The sequence below is a fragment of the Vipera berus genome, assembly GCF_964194415.1.
Source record: "Vipera berus genome assembly, chromosome: 7".
Classification (NCBI taxonomy): Eukaryota; Metazoa; Chordata; class Lepidosauria; order Squamata; family Viperidae; genus Vipera; species Vipera berus.
In genome coordinates, this window is record NC_138209.1 from 31,999,010 (window position 1) to 32,017,338 (window position 18,329).

The 18,329-nt window shown below is 38.6% G+C and overlaps 1 protein-coding gene across 1 annotated transcript; it reads left to right on the plus strand.

The window, feature by feature from the left end:
• Window positions 1-6,658: 6,658 nt before the first annotated feature.
• LOC308671248 (uncharacterized protein) lies at window positions 6,659-16,876 on the plus strand. The gene is made up of 7 exons (XM_081333347.1): window positions 6,659-6,888; window positions 9,179-9,347; window positions 13,065-13,124; window positions 13,589-13,714; window positions 15,122-15,268; window positions 16,452-16,512; window positions 16,623-16,876. The coding sequence occupies exons 2-7, from the start codon at window positions 9,183-9,185 to the stop codon at window positions 16,724-16,726; spliced, it is 663 nt and encodes a 220-aa protein (XP_081189473.1). The 5' UTR covers window positions 6,659-6,888; window positions 9,179-9,182; the 3' UTR covers window positions 16,727-16,876.
• The last annotated feature ends 1,453 nt before the right edge of the window (window positions 16,877-18,329 follow it).

Sequence of the window (18,329 nt, forward strand, 5' to 3'; positions counted from 1 at the left end):
ATAACACCATTTCTTCGTGAGCTGTGTTGTCAGTGTGTTTCCAGATGCAATTCAAGAACGTTAAATTTAGAGTTTATTATTAAGAATTCAGTCCTTTATATGTTTATCTGAAGGGAAGTTTTACTAAAATTTTTTACAAAACTGCATTTGATTTCTACGTCAAGAGAATAATGGACATTTTAAATAGACATTGATAACATCACATTGATATCCACAGAGTTCAGTCTGCAGCAAAGACTTCTTTATTATTCCATAACATTGTTTCATATCCTAAAAGCAATCTTATAGTACTGATGAAGCCAAGCAATTAACCCAGAAAGTGCATACCCAACATTTGCCATCCATAGACAATTTAAAATTGGCACAAGACAGCAATTATTGGGGATTGTTGACAAATATAGTTATTGTCCATGAATTGAGAAGTATTTGGAAACTGATTCATGGGAGCTAATATGATCACTACCTTCATGAATAACATGTAGACATTCTTTTGTCATGCTTATGCTGTGTGCTTGTAAGGGGTGCTGAATCAAACCCAATCCTGACAAGCAGTCACAATTACTGTATGCTGTGAACCTTTAACACTACCAAGGATAGATTTGTCATTTTTAAAACTGTGTTCAACACTTTTGGAATACATTAAAATGGTTTCACTTTTTAAATTTAGATATTTGCCATTGTACATTATATTCTAATTTAGATTTCAACATGTTCATTACATTCTAATTCACATAGTCCCTGCAGTGATTTATAGTGATCAAAATTATTTAGTGTATAATCCTCTATCTACTACTACTACTGAGTTCAACAGAAGTTATTTGCAGTTGAATTTTCCAAACCTGTAACCATTTTCATTTGTTCAAAATGCCCAGCTTAGCGAGTGATGCTAACTAGAAGTCCTAGGTACTAAGTATCCAAAATAAGGAAGCCAACAGATGGTAAATCTGATGCATTGTGAGCTTACTTGCATAAAATTTGCATCCATTGAAGTAAAGGTACCCTATCTTCATTCAATTTTAATGGGCAGACTGCCATTTTTTAAAGTTTCAAACTATACAATTATATCCAGAACACTTGCATATTCAATGTTGAAATACTTATCTTTCATCTAGAAACATACACCTGCTTTATATAATTGTCACAGGGAAGTTACATCAGTTCAGGGGTACTCCATATTTTAAGTGAATATTTAATAAAATGGTCATATGTTCAATTTAAAATCTGACTGATAAAGGAGAATATTTGTAGCTTGGGTTTGAAATGAGGGGTCCGTGGTGATCTGTGAGCATCATTGTTTTCTTGAAGATGTTTCATTACCCAAACTAGGTAACATCATCAGTGCACATCAGCTCACCAATAATAAAGTTACCTTGTTTAGATAATGAAATGTCTGTAAGAAAACAACCAAACTCAGAGAGCACCAAAGACCCCTCAAAAACCTGATTAGATTTTTTAAAAAATTACATTCTCTCTACTGCTTTTTCTCTCTCTGAACTTTCTGTGGAACTTCCCTATTGTAACTTATGTAAGCTTCTAGCAGAAATCTACTTCCTTGACTTAGAAAAAAACTCCTTAGCCTAGTGGAATGACTTCTTTTTCCTCAGATGAGACTTATTTTGTGTTGGGTTAGGTCGGTGTATTTATAAAACTTTCAATAATATATTAACTATTACTCAGTGACCTAAAACAAAATAATTGTACTTTATTTATGGACTTTGTTTACTATACATTGAACACACTGAACACATTGTGAAAGAAATAGAATAATGTCTCTGAGGGAAAATTGCTTTATCCTGCATTGTGAAAATAAAGTATTATATGAATTGTTGTGACACAGTTTTTCCCATTTCTTACATTATCTATGATAGTAAGTGTTAAATTGATAACTTGGTTTACATCTGGCCAAACCTGAACATTGATGGAAAGCAAAAAAGGGCAGATTTTTCATGGTGTTTTAGTCTCCATTTCAACATGTATCTTATTGTATTATTTTGTATTAGTTTTCTGCCCTTTATCAATATTTTAAAATTTAGTTGTGTGTTATTAAACATTATTTTGAGCAAAATAATTCAAGAATACATACAGAGAATCTTCAATTTCTGGACCAACCCAAGAATAATTATTAATTTAGTGCAGATACAAAATAAGATGATTATCTCTATGAAAATATTTATCTTGACCTACATAGTGGGGGAAATAAGTGATAAGTTAACTATGATGTTGAAAAAGTAGACTCAAATAAATTCATGCTATGGTGAATGTATATGGTTATAGTGCATTATAATTCCAAGATCAATTTATCATGACCCTTCTTTGACTAATCCCTTAGGTTTTCCTTTCAACATTAAAGCATGTTTTTTATGGAATTTAATTTATGAGATTTATTATGATAGGCAACCAGAGGCTTTTCTTTCTATCTTCAGACAAACTGTTTAAGCCTAGCTTAGAATCAAATTTTGGATAATTCCATAGTGGAAAAAATGTTAATTAGATAGATGCTAAATATTGCAGAGTTTATAAATTAAAATACATTTCTGACACCCAAATCTGGCTGATATAAAAAAATATGTCAAGTTGTCTTCTGTGCTGCCAGTTGTCATCAACTGGCCATTTATGTTCTGTTTTCGCCAAACAATGAGAACTTCAAACTTCCATGAGCACTACAGGTGAAACTTGAAAAATTAGAATATCATGCAAAAGTTCATTTATTTCAGTAATGCAACTTAAAAGGGGAAACTAATATATGAGATAGACTCATTACATGCAAAGCAAGATAGTTCAAGCCGTGATTTGTCATAATTGTGATGATTATGGCTTACAGCTCATGAAAACCCCAAATCCACAATCTCAGAAAATTAGAATATTGTGAAAAGGTGCAATATTCCAGGCTCAAAGTGTCCCACTCTAATCATCTAATTAAGCCATAACACCTGCAAAGGGTTCTTGAGCCTTTAAATGGTCTCTCAGTCTGGTTCAGTAGGAATCACAATCACGGGGAAGACTGCTGACCTGACAGTTGTGCAGAAAACCATCATTGACACCCTCCATAAGGAGGGAAAGCCTCAAAAGGTAATTGCAAAAGAAGTTGGATGTTCCCAAAGTGCTGTATCAAAGCACATTAATAGAAAGTTATGTGGAAGGGGAAAGTGTGGAAGAAAAAGGTGCACAAGCAGCAGGGATGACCGCAGCCTGGAGAGGATTGTCAGGAAAAGGCCATTCAAAAGTGTTGGGGACTTTCACAAGGAGTGGATTGAGGCTGGAGTCAGTGCATCAAGAGCCACCACACACAGACGGATCCTGGACATGGGCTTCAAATGTCATATTCCTCTTGTCAAGCCGCTCCTGAACAACAAACGTCAGAAGCGTCTTACCTGGGCTAAAGAAAAACAGACCTGGTCTGTTGCTCAGTGGTCCAAAGTCCTCTTTTTTGATGAGAGCAACTTTTGCATCTCATTTGGAAACCAAGGACCCAGAGTCTGGAGGAAGAATGGAGAGGCACAAACTGCAAGATGCTTGAAGTCCATTGTGAAGTTTCCACAGTCTGTGTTGATTTGGGGAGCCATGTCATCTGCTGGTGTTGGTCCACTGTGCTTCATTAAGTCCAGGGTCAATGCAGCCGTCTACCAGGAGATTTTGGAGCACTTCATGCTTCCTTCCGCAGACGAGCTTTATGGGGATGCTGACTTCATTTTCCAGCAGGACTTGGCACCTGCTCACACTGCCAAAAGCAACAAAACCTGGTTCAATGACCGTGGGATTACTGTGCTTGATTGGCCAGCAAACTCGCCTGACCTGAACCCCATAGAGAATCTATGGGGCATTGCCAAGAGAAAGATGAGAGACATGAGACCGAACATTGCAGAAGAGCTGAAGGCCGCTATTGAAGCATCCTGGTCTTCCATAACACCTCAGCAGTGCCACAGGCTGATAGCTTCCATGCCAGGCCGCATTGAGGCAGTAATTGCTGCAAAAGGGGCCCAAACCAAGTACTGAGTACATATGCATGCTTATACTTTTCAGAGGTCCGATATTGTTCTATGCACACTCCTTGTTTTATTGATTGCATGTAATATTCTAATTTTTTGAGATTGTGGATTTGGGGTTTTCATGAGCTGTATGCCATAATCATCACAATTATGACAAATCAGGGCTTGAACTATCTTGCTTTGCATGTAATGAGTATCTCATATATTAGTTTCCCCTTTTAAGTTGCATTACTGAAATAAATGAACTTTTGCACGATATTCTAATTTTTCGTGTTTCACCTGTATATGTTTGCTGCTTTGGTTTCATTTCTTTAGGACAGAAATCATGGAGTGTTTATTGATGATGGATAATATGAGCATTTTATTTGCAAACATACAGTCTAAGCAGCGGAAATAGGGATACATCATACAAAATAGATAGCTGAAATATCATTGCTCTTATAATTTAGTGAGATGAAGAGTGCTTATTGGATCCAAATCCAGCCCTTTTTGCTCTGTTTCTCAGATGTTGATTTGCTATTTTTACTTAATTATCTAATCTTTGCCTGCATAGAGCTCTGTCTCTGGAATCTCCAAACAATCAACAAAACTGTTGTTAAAATCAATCTTAATCATAAACTCTATCAAATGATATTAGAGACAGCACAAGTTCAGCAAAATTCCAACCCCCCCCCCTCAATAACTACATATAGTGAATCTTAGCATAGCTGACACTTGCGCAGAGTTAGAAATTTACTCATCGTGAATTCTTCAAATCATAGGGTTGGAAAGGTTATCCCCCTGCCCAGAGCAGGAATTGTCAGATCATCCCAAACAATGTTGCAGAAGATTCCCTGGGTGTGTGACATACTACTCAGGAAGCAGCTTTCTAGTCTTTTATCCTTTCTGATGGAAAGGATCTTCAGATGCAGGTGAGCTTAATATGATTGGAATCACTATATGGAGCAAGTGGTAGGGAGGCCAAGAACTCTCCCAGCCCCCCAATTTTTGAAAGGGATATCTTGCATACATTCAGGAGGTAATGGAAAGCAAACTGCAAAAGCAAAGGTTCCCTCTTTCCCCCCCCCCAGCAAATTGTACTTACACCCATCTCTTACCTCTGTTTCCAGTTTATATGCTATGGGAAACTAAAACTAATAAGCCAACAACAGGTTGTGGCCACAGACCTCGGTTAAGACTTTAGCTTCAATTTCATCATGGTTCTGTACCCATATTTGGACATTCTCAAAGAATACCCCCATTGCAACCTGCATAGAGTAGTTGAGGATAGACCTTCCTCCATTTATAGCCATTTCCAGAAAGTGGCTCCTGCTGCTACCAATCTCCAAGTTTCTTTTTCAGAACCCAGATATATAGGTAGTCCTTGACTTACAACAATTAGTTAAGTGACTGTTCAAAGTTACAACGGCACTGAACGAAGTGACTCATGCCCCTTTCTTTACACTTATGACCACTGCTCCAGCCCCAGGGTCACTTGATCAAAATTCAGATGCTTGGCAACTGACTCATATTTACGACAGTCATAGTGTCCTGGGGTCATGTGATCGCCTTTTGCAACCTTCTCATAAGCAAAGTCAATGGGGAAGTCAGATTCACTTAACAACTGAGTTACTAACTGAACAACTGCAGAGATTCACTTAACAGCGAGGGTAAGAAAGGTCATAAAATAGGGCAAAACTCACTTGACAAATGTTAGCAACAGAAATTTTGGGCTCAGTTGTGGTTGTAAGTTGAGGACTACCTGTATTTTCTCTACTCTTGATTCAAAGGAGAGCTCACACTGCCATTTTCAATCTTCAGGGCTTTAGAACTCCCATAACAACTTTCTAAACAGTTATTTCCCTCTCTATTGTGGAAGAACATATACACGTATTCATGATTACAAAGTAGAGGATGACGTGCAAATTACCTCTCATTTGTATTTCTGCACCTTTTTCTCCCTGCTTGTTATGTTTACATGGAACACTACATTTCCAAAGGGCAATCTCCTGCACAGATGTTGCCTCAGGGCAAGATTCTACATTTGAACTCTGATGGGAAACATTGCAATACAAGCAATTTCTGCCAAATGAGAAAAAAGTATTTCTTGCTGAGTCACTTAAAACGTAGAACTGAAATATTAAGATGTGATAAACACTGTTTTCCCACATGTTACTTTACATCACATCTGGGGAGTCTTGTGTCATAAAATAGGTTTCAGAGCACAGATTCCATTAACCTTTATCACTACAATAGTTAAGCTGCTTAGGATATTGGGAGTTGTACATCAAGTTACCCAGAGGGCACAAGAATCAGGAAGACTATGTCTCTTCTCCACATGCAAAATATGAGAATAAATTCTTTATGGGAAGCCCTGATAGCTGTTCATTCAGCAATTGCTTTTTTCTAATTAAATAGCTGTATACTGGGAGGATGTAGAGTTACTAAATACTTCTTAACAGATTAAACTCCAAACCTCTACAGGAAATGCATTTTTTATTGTATGCAATGGGTTAAATTCAGAGATGGAAGGGAAGGCCACAAGAAAAAGTACTACCTGCAAATGGGAAGGGCAGGTAAATGCATTATGTGGGTGGAGCAAGATTTTATTCTGATTGCAGGAAGGAAAGAGTGGGGCTTGGCAGCCAGAGACAGTCCCTGGATGACCAAGTCATTCCCACCAGACTGTAGCTGCTGGCCCAGGCTGGTGAACTTCTTAAGCTTTTTTTGAGTAAGGAGCTTAAACCTAGCTGAGGTAAGGCATTGCTGAGCACACACACCTTGCTCCCACCCACAGGGTTTAGCTGAGTTTCTCTTTTGCTTTGGCAGGAGGTGCAAAGGCTTTGTGCCTGTTTTCCCCCCAACTTCCTGTAATTGCTCCTTTTCTTTGTTGGCATAGTGGAAGAAAGAAGAGCGTTGGAAGGTGAGTTCAATTCTGAATATTTCCTATATAACAAAGCAAATACTGTATGTGCTTGAGAGATGGAAAGTGTCTGTCTCTGCTTTTCCAGCTTTAAAATCTTTTGCCTTTCTGTCTCACATGCTTTTGTTTGATCTTCTGCAGAGCTTCTGATTACTGGTTATTTTAACCTTCCCATATTCTTTCAGAAAATGATCCAGGGCTGACAGGAGAAGAATTATCTGACTATTTTGAGATATTTAATTATTGTTGACTCACAGCATTAACAGCACCACTTAAACATTTGAATTTTAGTCCTTGCTTCCATGATACTGGCTTTGTGTCCTCAATTTATAGCACGGGTATTCCTTAACTTACAACCATTTGTTTAGCAACTGTTTAAAATTACAAAAGCACTGGGGGAAAAAGTGACTTATAACCAGTCTTTACACTTATGACCGGTGCAGCATCCCCACAGTCATATGATCGAAATTTGGATGTTTGGCAACCAATATGCATTTACAACAGATGCAGTATCCTGGGTTTACAGGATTGCCATTCCCTAACAAACAAAGTCGATGGGGGAAACTGAGTTGACTTAACAACCATGATAAAAAAAAGGTCATAAAATTGGGCACAACACAATAATTGCCCTAGTTGGCAATGCAAATTCTGATCCCAATTATGGGTGTACGCCGAGGACTGTCTGTAACCCAAGAAACCTATCAGTGTCATAACATTAATAAAACAGTGACATGTGCTTGAAATAACATGCAATACCTCAGCAGCTCATTCAATTCTTTTTAGCAGGGCTGGATTTCACAGGGTTTCTCTTTTATGGAAGGAAGCTGAGCACGACAAATAAAAGAATTCCAGTTACATTTGACTCTTAGACCAGAAAAGCTGTATTCATTGCTGTATTGGATCCATAAATCTCCCGTTACTAATGCCCTTTACAGAACCTGTAGTTCCTGATATTTTGGGCCACAGCCACTTTTCTTCCCTGTATGTGGTTACTTGGTTTCAATCATGGTTGTAGGTCACCACTGTAGGAAGAAAAGTCTCCATCATGGTTCCTCCAAGCGGGGAATAAACATGGCAACTGCTTTGGGAAGAAGGTTGTAGTTTATTGCAGAGGAAAGGCAGACAGAAAGATGGATCCAACAGGAAAAGAAGGGGTGAGCACATGTGGGTAGTGGGTTTTTATACCCCCTGGACTCTATTGTCTGGAGTTATTTCCTGTTTCAAGCTTTGTATTTCCTTTGTCATGTATTCTGTCCTGAGCCTAGGTGTACCACTCTAGGATTCTTGCTGGTTGTCTGTCCAAGCCCACCTCCCTGAGGCTGGGGTATGTAGATTTCAGAAGTCTTCTTAGCTTCAACCTTCTTGAATGGTTTACTTCTGCATTTCTATAGAGTTGGTTTCTGCTTGGGGGAGGGAGACTTGGGGCTATTAAGAAAACTGGGCGTGCTTTCCTGGTTCTTAAATATCTTTTTAGGAAATGTATTTTCCTGCCCTTTTAATATTTTCTTCTCTGGGGAGATGACTTCCCACACCACTTACCCAAATAATGAGAAATTGTTGAATGCTCGGTGGGCATAAATTTATGATAATGATAATATTCCAGTGATGATGCAACATGGTTTGGTACAATCCTATTCATAATTAACTAATTAAATTTATATGCTGCCTATCTCATTGATAAGAAATCTCTGGGCTATATGGAATTGATGTCCTTAAGTGCGACTGTCTAGAACAGGGCTTTTCAACCTTTTCACAGATTGTACCACTTTTAGGACATGACAATATTTGAGTACCACCAGTGCTTAGCAAGGTGTCAAAAACCTGATGACTAAAAAAAGCGGGGGGGGGGGGATTTTGGGTTTTACTGATTAGATACATTTGTTGTTATAGAAATGGCTAGTTTATAATATTATGGTAAAGTAAAAAGTTGAGGTTCAATGTTAATGCTTCCTTCTATTGCAACAGAGGAAGTCTGTTCTTTTTCCCTTCTCCCCCTCACTTTTCCCCCCTTTTTCCTCCCACTGTATCCTACTATTTGCTTTTGTATTTTTGTATTTTATTCTATATCTAATAAAATATTACAAACTAGAAAAAAGTAGAAAAAAGTAAAAAAGTACCGGTTTTAATTCTTCGGTGGCTGTTTTTTTGCTGAATCACTTTTCCTTTGCACTGACAAACGTATGATGAATTTGTTTATTAAAATGCACCACTACCTATTATGGGGCTGCCTTATTTTCAATAATCTCTGTGCTTCTTTCTGACTTGAATACATGTGTGTATTTGTATACAGTGGAATGGATCGCTACAGATATTTCATCTTCAACCAGAGAAGCATGTTGATATTAGGGCTATTTCAGATAGCTTGTGCCACAGTTTGTGTCATCAGTGGATTAATAGATGGTGTTGTCAGAAAGGAATCAGCATTGAGTAAATCTAAGATACCCATTTGGGCTGGAGTGGTAAGCTACATTTTCTATCTTTTTTTCCAGAATTTATTAAGAACGTATTGTTATTTCCAGGGAAGTTGCTGTTTCTTATTTCACATTCAAGCAAATAAGACCTAGATTTCATAGTAAGAAGCATAACTAAGTAGATAGCGTTTCATGGTGATGAGTATAAAGAAGAAAGATTCATTCAAAAAATTTCCACTTGCTTTAAAGTGGCAGATTGTTGCTTTCTAGGCTCCAAAATGTGCTTGTTGATTTGTAGAGGGTTTTTTATATAATACAGATCTTGCCAACTGGGATTCTGGGATTACTGATGTTTCTCAATACTGGATGCTTTTACCAACATCTCTCCTCAATAACCTTGCTGCCTGGATTGCTGAATTCACATCTAATATGTGCCTTTATAAGTAATTGATTAAAGAAAAGAACGGGTGTGAAAAGCTCTTCTGAATCCAGTTCTAGGGCCATCTAGTCCTGAATTTTCTGTCACAGAATGGCCCTTTGAATGCATCTGGGGAGCTTGCACAGGACTGTGAATGATCCCTTCCACTACTGCTTTCCAACAATTACGGTATAACATTTTGCTTATGATACAGGAGGGAGTAAACAGCAATAAAAAAATAGTAGCTAATGACAATCTGATCCTCCATGAGCCTATTCAAGATCCTTTTAAAACAGGGGTCTTCAAACTTGGCCCTTTTATGACTTGTGGACTTCAACTCCCAGAATTCCTCAACCAGGCTGGCTGAGGAATTCTGGGAGTTGAAGTCCACAAGTCATAAAAGGGCCAAGTTTGAAGAACCCTGTTTTAAAACTATCCCAACTGTCCCCTATTAGCAAAACTCTGGCAGCTAATGTGGAGTGTGGTGTCTGCCACATTTCAGCTGCTGGGATTGCTCATTTAAATAACTTCCTACCGTATTTTCCAGCATATAAGATGACTTTTTAACCCATGAAAATCATCTCAAAAGTTGGGGGGTCGTCTTATACGCCCAGCCGTCTTATACGCCGGAAAATAGTACATAAATCAATCGAGCGCCCCCGTTCTTGCAAAGCAACTTCAAGCCTCCTTAGTCCAGTCCCCCCTCCAACGTGACTCTCCCTTCCCACCCACAAGAGCCTCTCAGCCCCTTCCCCTCTCCCTTGCAAACGCCAGACCCCGGGAGCTCTTGCGTCGATTCCAAAGGGTGGGTGGAAGGAAAAGCCCCTTTCGGCTCCGGCTTGGCTGCAAGTCAGCGAGCCCGGGAAGGCACGCCCTCCCCTCTCACTGTGGAGGAAGCAGGGCAGGCTGGCGTCTGGCGGGAGCCGGCAGGGCAGTTCTGCGCACGCACGCGCTCCCCGGCTCCTAAGGAGTCCTCGGGGAGCCATGGCAGGCGCCTCACGCTCTTCCCTCTTGAAGCAGCATCGGCGGAGCCGTCCGGCGTCGGGTGGGAGCCGGCAGGGCAGTCCTGCACACGCGCGCACTCCTCGGCTGCTAAGGAGTGCTCCTTAACAGCCGGGGAGCGCGCGCGTGCGCAGAACTGCCCTGCCGGCTCCCGCCAGACGCCAGCCTGCCCTGCTTCCTCCACAGTGAGAGGGGAGGGCGTGCCTTCCCGGGCTCGCTGATTTTCCGGCGTATAAGACGAAAAATCTTGAAAATCATCTCAAAAGTTGGGGGGTCATCTTATACGCCCAGTCGTCTTATATGCCGGAAAATACGGTAGTTTTGATTTCTGAGTCCTGTATGAAGTGAGCTTTGAATGGGCATTAGAAAATAGTGTCATTTCTTGGTGTCAGCAAAGAGAATTTAATTCAACTGAATAACATTTATCTTTAATGAGGATTGATTTGTGGGTATTTATGTTTGAGTTTACTGCCTACCTCTGTCCTAGTTTGTGATCTTAAGGTATTTCCCTGACTCCATTTAGCTTATCATTTACCCCAGCTCCTTAAATGTCAAAGAGTAGCTTAAAATTAGGACAGGAGACTAATAAAGTTTATTGCAATTCATCATAGTATCTGATTTTTAACAATAGTATCCTATATATAAAGCTAAAGTTTCTTTTGAATCAAGCTTTGACTTCTATTCATTTACATGGCCATGAAGTTTTCTTGGCAACAATATGGAAATGATTTTTTTTATTAGCTTCTTCCATAGATTTCCCCCCCCCTCAATTTCCAATCTATCTTGAAGCAGTCCCATCCAACCAGATTACTAAGAATAGAATAGAGCTGGAAGGGACCTTGGAGGTCTTCTAGTCCAGCCCCTTGCTCAAGCAGGAGGACCTATACCATCTCAGACAAGTGACCATCTAGCCTCTTCTTAAAAATCTCCAGTGATGGAGCGCCCACGATTTCTGGAGGCAAGCTCTTCCACTGGTTAATTGTCCTCACTGTCAGGACATTTCACCTTAATTCCAGGTTGCTTCTCTCTTTGAACAGTTTCCAACCATTGTTTCTTGTCCTGCCCTCTGGTGCTGTGGTGAATAACATGACCCCCCTCTTCTTTGTGGCAGCCCCTCAAATACTGGAATACTGCTATCATGTCTCCCCTATTTCTTCTTTTCTTTAGACTAGCCAAACCCAACTGCTGCAGCTGTTCTTTATATGTTTTAGTCTCCAAGCCTTTAATCAAAATTCTCTGAATTTTTCCTAAACTCTCAACATCCTTTTTGTGATATGGTGACCAAAACTGGCTGCAGTATTCCAGGTGTGGTCTTACTAGGGTTTTATAAAGTGGTACTAATACTTCATGTGCTCTTGATTCTATGCCTCTGTTTATACAACCCAGGATTGTATTAGCTGCACACTGCTGGCTTATAATCAAGTGATTGCCCACTAGGTCTAGGACTCCAAAGCCCCTCTCATAGTTACTGTTTTTAAGCCAGGTCTCGCCCAGTCAGTATTTGTACCTTCGATTTTTTCCTGCCTAAATGTAAAACTTTGCTTTTCGCCACATTGAAACTCATTTTGTTGAATATGGCCCATTGTTCAAGTTTATCAAGATCTTTTTGGATCCTGAGTTTGTCTTCTGGGGTGTTGGCTATTCCTTTCAGTTTGGAGTCATCTGAAAATTTGATGAGTTCCCTTTCAATTCCCTCATCTAAGTCATTTATAAAGATATTGAAGAGTACTGGGCCTAAGATGGAATCTTATGGTTCCCCGCTGCTTACTTCTCTCCATGTGGATGTAATCCCATTGAGGACTACTTGTTGAGTACGGTTTGCCAGCCAGCTACAGATCCATCTAGTGGTGATGGTGTTTATTACACCTTTTTCTAGCTTACCAAGGAGTAGGTTGTGGTCTACTTTATCAAATGCCTTACTGAAAACTAAGTATACTATGTCCACATCATTTCGCTGATCTACTAGTTTAGTCACTAACCAGACGTGACCCCTCTTAACTTCTGTGTCCAAACAAGGACAGCAAGATGCTGGGACCTCTATCCATGGAATTACCTACTCCAATCAGCCAAGAGGGCTAATTCTATAATAATTCTAAATATGGAAATTATCTGTAGTTGCCTTTGTTGATAAAGAAGGCTCCATGGATGAAAAAGAACTTTTGAGAGGCTAAGTAATAAAATTAGGACTTTTCATCACTGTGTAATAGCTCATAAAGAATGTCTCTGGCTGACTATATTTTTGGGCAACTAAAGATTTACATTTGTGTGTTATATTTAATCATAATACAATTTTACAGTTTTTTTGCTATGTCTCTTACCCTGTCCCTATGCTTTCTGTGTTTTAGTTTATGAGCATTCCTGGAATTATGGCTTTAAATTCATCTCAGAGGAAGAATCCCATTCTGGTGAGTTCCTAGTGTTGTTGTTGTTTTGTTATTGTTTAAGAGCAGATTTCAAAACACAATGAATGTGTTATAATTTAATAATAATAATAATTTATTAAACTTGTATACTACCCAATTCTTAATGATTCTGGGTGGCTCACAACAGTCAAAGATATTACAATCAAATCAATAAAATGTAAAAGACAAAGATAAAAAATGCCACACACAATGAAGCAAAGGGTCTCCCTCTGCCTCCCCTAGGACTGGGTGAAAAGCCATTTAGCATTTATTTTTAGTAAGTGGTTTAGTGGTTAACTTTCCTTAAACAACTTTAGATTTATTTCCTTTTTGCACTTTCACATAGAATCAAATACATTAATTCATATTGAGATATTCAGTTACAGTGTGAAGATCTACATTTTGTCTTCCTTGAGGGAAATAAATAGATCAAATGAAATCTTAGGTTTTCTGTATTCCTTATACAGGTGAATGCCATGATAATCACTTCAGTATTTTCCTGTTTCACCACTTCAATTGTAATAATTTATGCCTCTATGACATTAGAGTATGGTGAAAAATATGAGGAGTGGTCCTCTCACCACTCAGCTATCGTAAGTAGCATATTTTGTGTCCAGTAAGTGCTTTAGATTATTTGAACTACAGGTCCTATAATGCACAGCTAGTGCATGATAAACAATGAAATCCAACCTATTTGGAAAGCATTCATTTGGACTGTTGAGGTTTACAATGCAAATCCAAATATTAGCATTATGTTATGCTACCAAATGGTATAGAGCAGGGGTGCTCAACCTTGGCAACTTTAAGACTTGCCAAGGTTGAAGATCCCTGGTATAGAGTACAGGTACTCTTTAACTTATGACTGGTCACTTAACGACTGTTCAGAGTTACAATGGACTTCCCCAGGGCTACGTATGACCCAGATTTAAAGTTTTGACTGATGCTGCTCCAGTCATCTGGTTGCATTTATGGTTGCTTGCAGATCCTGTGGTCAAATGACTATGTTTTACAACACTTTGTGCTGAAAGTGATATATATTTCTGATTTCTAATGGACAATGGATTTGCTTAATGATCACTACAAAAAAGATCATAAAATCAGGTGTGGTCACATAATGACCTGTGTAACGACCAGCATGACTTATGACTGTAATTCAGGGCTGAATTAAAGACATAGGTTGGGGACTACTTGTGGTCATAATGTGATTTTCTTCACTTGCTACTATTAATTACATAATAAATAGGAAAAAAACTGCATCTAATTGCCTCATCCATCAAGAGGGAACTAGACAGAATTAAATGTAAAGCTTGCAGGAGAGATGTGAATTCTGAGAATTCAGGCACATGGAGCACAACCAAAAGCAATTACCTTTGATTTATGCCCAGTCACTTCGTGACAATTCAGAGTTACGATGGACTTTCTCAGGACTACTTATGACCTGAATTTGAAATTCTGATGGCTAGTCACTCCCCCCACAGTCATGTGATCACATTTTGGCACACAGTAACTGGCCCACATTTACAACAATTTGCAGCATCCTGAGGTTACATGAACCAATGTACATTTTTGCTGAAATCAGAGTTCAGTTCCAGTTTCCAGCAAAATATGCCCATTGTGGACAATAGGCTTGGCTAATGACTGCAGTGTTCACTTAAGCACTATAAAACAGATTGTAAAATCGGATGTGGTCATTTGGTGTCCCGCTTAACAAATGACATGACTTATAACTGGAATGCAATTCAAACATTCCATCCCTTGCTTGAAAACCTGTAATACCTTTACTACACAGTATTAGGGGAAAAAAGCATCTAAGAATTTTGGATATATCCATTTCAATCTTTCTGTAGCTTTCACAGCATCAGTGTGGAAAGAGGAGATTCCTCCTCTCCCACATTCCTAAATCTTCTCCAGAGTGGTGAGAAACCTATCTATAGTACTTGTGTTGTTTCCTTTTATTTTGATAAAACATGCATGTGAATTTTCTGTATTTTGAGCTGCAGGTATTTGTTCTGGGTAAACTGGTTCAAGGAGCTAACATCACAATGATGATTTCATCAATTTTTAGTATATTTATTGTGCTGGTGATTGTGTATGTCAGCTGCCGAAGTGTTCCATGTTGTTCATGCTATGACAGTATCACTGGACTTGTAAGTATCAACATCATTAAGGAGGCTGTGTTCAGTCATGAATGCATCACATTGTAGCACCATTCAAATTAAATAACTGTAGATTTCAATCAGTCCCTAGATGGAGAAAGCTTATATCCTCTATAAATTATTATGACCTTTCCAAACATTAGATAATACATATATAAAAAGAGGTTTATTTTTCCTATGTGTGTGCTAGACACATTTTCATGTGTTACTTAAATTTAGAAAAAAAATTAACAATTCTGATGTTAAGGTTTATTGATTAGAAAGGCCTAATTCAATTCCAAGGGTGCCCTTTTATGGGATATATTGCAGTTTCCTGTAAATAGAAGCTTTGTACATTATTCAAACAATATTCTTTGTTGTTTCATTACACATTCCTCTTCTGGAAGGAATTCTTTTGCACAGCTTGTTACCAGGTTATTTATGTGAATGGTTTTCAAAAATACTCTTTTGAATTTGTCAGTATTCTATCTGTAAAGTAATTAAATATGATGTGATATATGATATTACCGTAGATATATTCATTTGTTCATATATCAGATTTGGAAATTACCCATTTCACAGAGTTACAGAGTAACTCTGTGTGGTGTCCAATTAAACAGAAAACCCATATAAATTTTGCATTCCAATAAGAGGCACTGGAATAAATAAGTTCAAAAGGTGGGGGAGATCCTTCAAGATGCTATCTAGCCCATGGTTGCATGCTTTTCTGCAGTCCTCGTGAGTTGGCAGAGCTAGGTCTATTCCAATAGATAAAATTGGTGGCTGCTTATTTAAATATATGCGATATCATTATCTAATTTTAGGATTGCATACAATAGCACAATGGCATAACCAAAAAACATATTTAAAATACCTGAGCAAATAAAATATGCTCTGAAAACCTTCTAAACAGATTCTTTGTTACATTCCAAAACTCAGGTGCTACCATGAACATTTCTTGTCTTTGTATAATTTTATTAGGCACTATGTTTAACACTTTAAAATTAGCAAGAGCTTGTAAATGATTCCTATGTTGCTATTTTATTTTGAATCTTGATTTTATTATGGTACACAGTTCAGCCACTTTTTTTAAGTGGTGTGCAATATAATAAAATCCTATGTTTATGGCTAAATTCTGATGTCAGTTTGATCCACATGCAAGCCTGTTTTAATATTTTCACATTCTAATTCTTAGGAGCATCTAAAAAATAATGAAGACCAGTTACAAGCTACAGAATTAGTTTGCCTTTCATGTGGTATGTAGGGTCTTCTTCTTTTTAGAATTTCAGTGTTAAATTATATTAAAAATGGAAGAAATGTTTGCCTTTTCTATTTGTGATGGGTTTATTATATTCTTCCATTATAGATCAAGCAGACAGAATTTTTAATTCTCCAGTAAAACTTCCACAACTAAACAAAGAAACAGATTACGAAATAAGTGACCCTCCTTCATACATCAGGCTGACCTAGAAACAAATTCTAGGGGGATGTCATGCAAGAGACCCTTAATAATTTTTAAAAGGTATTAAATGTGTGTAATTATTAAAGAAATTGAAAAATACTCTTGAACAGATGCTGAAAATAGAGGCGTTAACATTATTGTTTATCCTTCTGTCCACATGTACACCTTCAAATATATGACTTTACTAGTGTACAAAGTTTTATTACAAAAATGAATAAAAATTATATTTAAATTTCTTGCGTTAGAAATACTGATACTATGAAGATGACCTCCCAGATAGATTTCTTTCCTATGCTGAAAATCGGCTGCATAATCAGAAAGCAGATTCTGTGGCAAGCTTCATTTAAGCTTCCCATTTAACAACTGTGGTATGGAAAAGTTATATTGATGTTTCCCAGTTTTATTATTGCTAAAATTCTGGTTGCTAGTATCTGTCAATCTCAGATGCCTAGCTTGGGAAACACTGAGCTAGATGGAGTTGAAGTGTCCCCTCCCCTCTTGTTGCCTGTTCCCAATGTCTCAGGAAGCAAACAATCTCTGTTCTGGAGGTCGTTGCCCGGCAGTGCTGGAGGCAATTCCTGGGAATGGGGCTTTCGTGGGAATTTCAGATGGAAGAGGGCTTGTTAGAGGCAAATTTTACAAGAGGCAGCCATTTGGTTTATAGGTGGTCCTTGGGTTTAAGACGGTAATTGGGACCAAATTATTTAAAGTGAAACCTCACATGACCCCATTACTTAGTGATAGGCAATATTGTCCCCATTGCCATCAAATGAATTTCAGGGGTTGTTAGGCAAGGGCCAGCCCAGATCCAAGCCATTCTTGGCTTGATTATTCCCAGTCTTGAGTCTTGATAAGGGACTGCCCTCCTCTTGAACTCCTCCCACACACCTATCTCTCCCCCACCCATCTTTGCCCTTTTTGATGCCCTGACAGTGACTTTTTGGTGGCTATGGCAACACTAACGGCACCAAAGCTGAAGCAGACGCTCTGTGTGTTGTCTCATTCACCTACTGCTGTCCCCAGATATCTACTTCAGCCCCAATGCTGCCACCACTGCTAAGGAAGGTTACTGTGCAGGGTGGCCAAAAGGATAGAGTTGAGGGGAGGGGGAGAGAGCCAAATGGGAGGAGTTCAAGAGGCTGGGGAAAGTTGAAGCACCCCTGCTGTTGTAAGTACTGGTGGGCTACCAAGTGACTGAATTTTGATCATGTGACCACAGGGGCACCACAACTGCTGTGACTTCAGGGACCAGGCTGAAGTACCACCATAACTTTGTAACTTGCGTTTGTCCTGCAAGTAAGACATAGCAAAATAACGTTCAAATAATTTATCTTCTCCAATTACCCATTAGATTTCAGACGAAGAAAAATGAATACAAATTCCCAGTGGAAGCAGTGCTTTCAAAACTTGGATGTAAATTCAGAATCACAAGCTAAGATTTTCTGACTACTATATAAAAACGTGTGGTCTACAACAAGCTGTGCAATCTCCAGAATGTAGATCCCATTGCAAGAAACAAATGAATCTTCTTGGTAAACAAATCCATGATCCCCAAATGATTGTATATCTTTGGAATATAATGTGATCAAATCCAGAGAAATTGTCCTATGG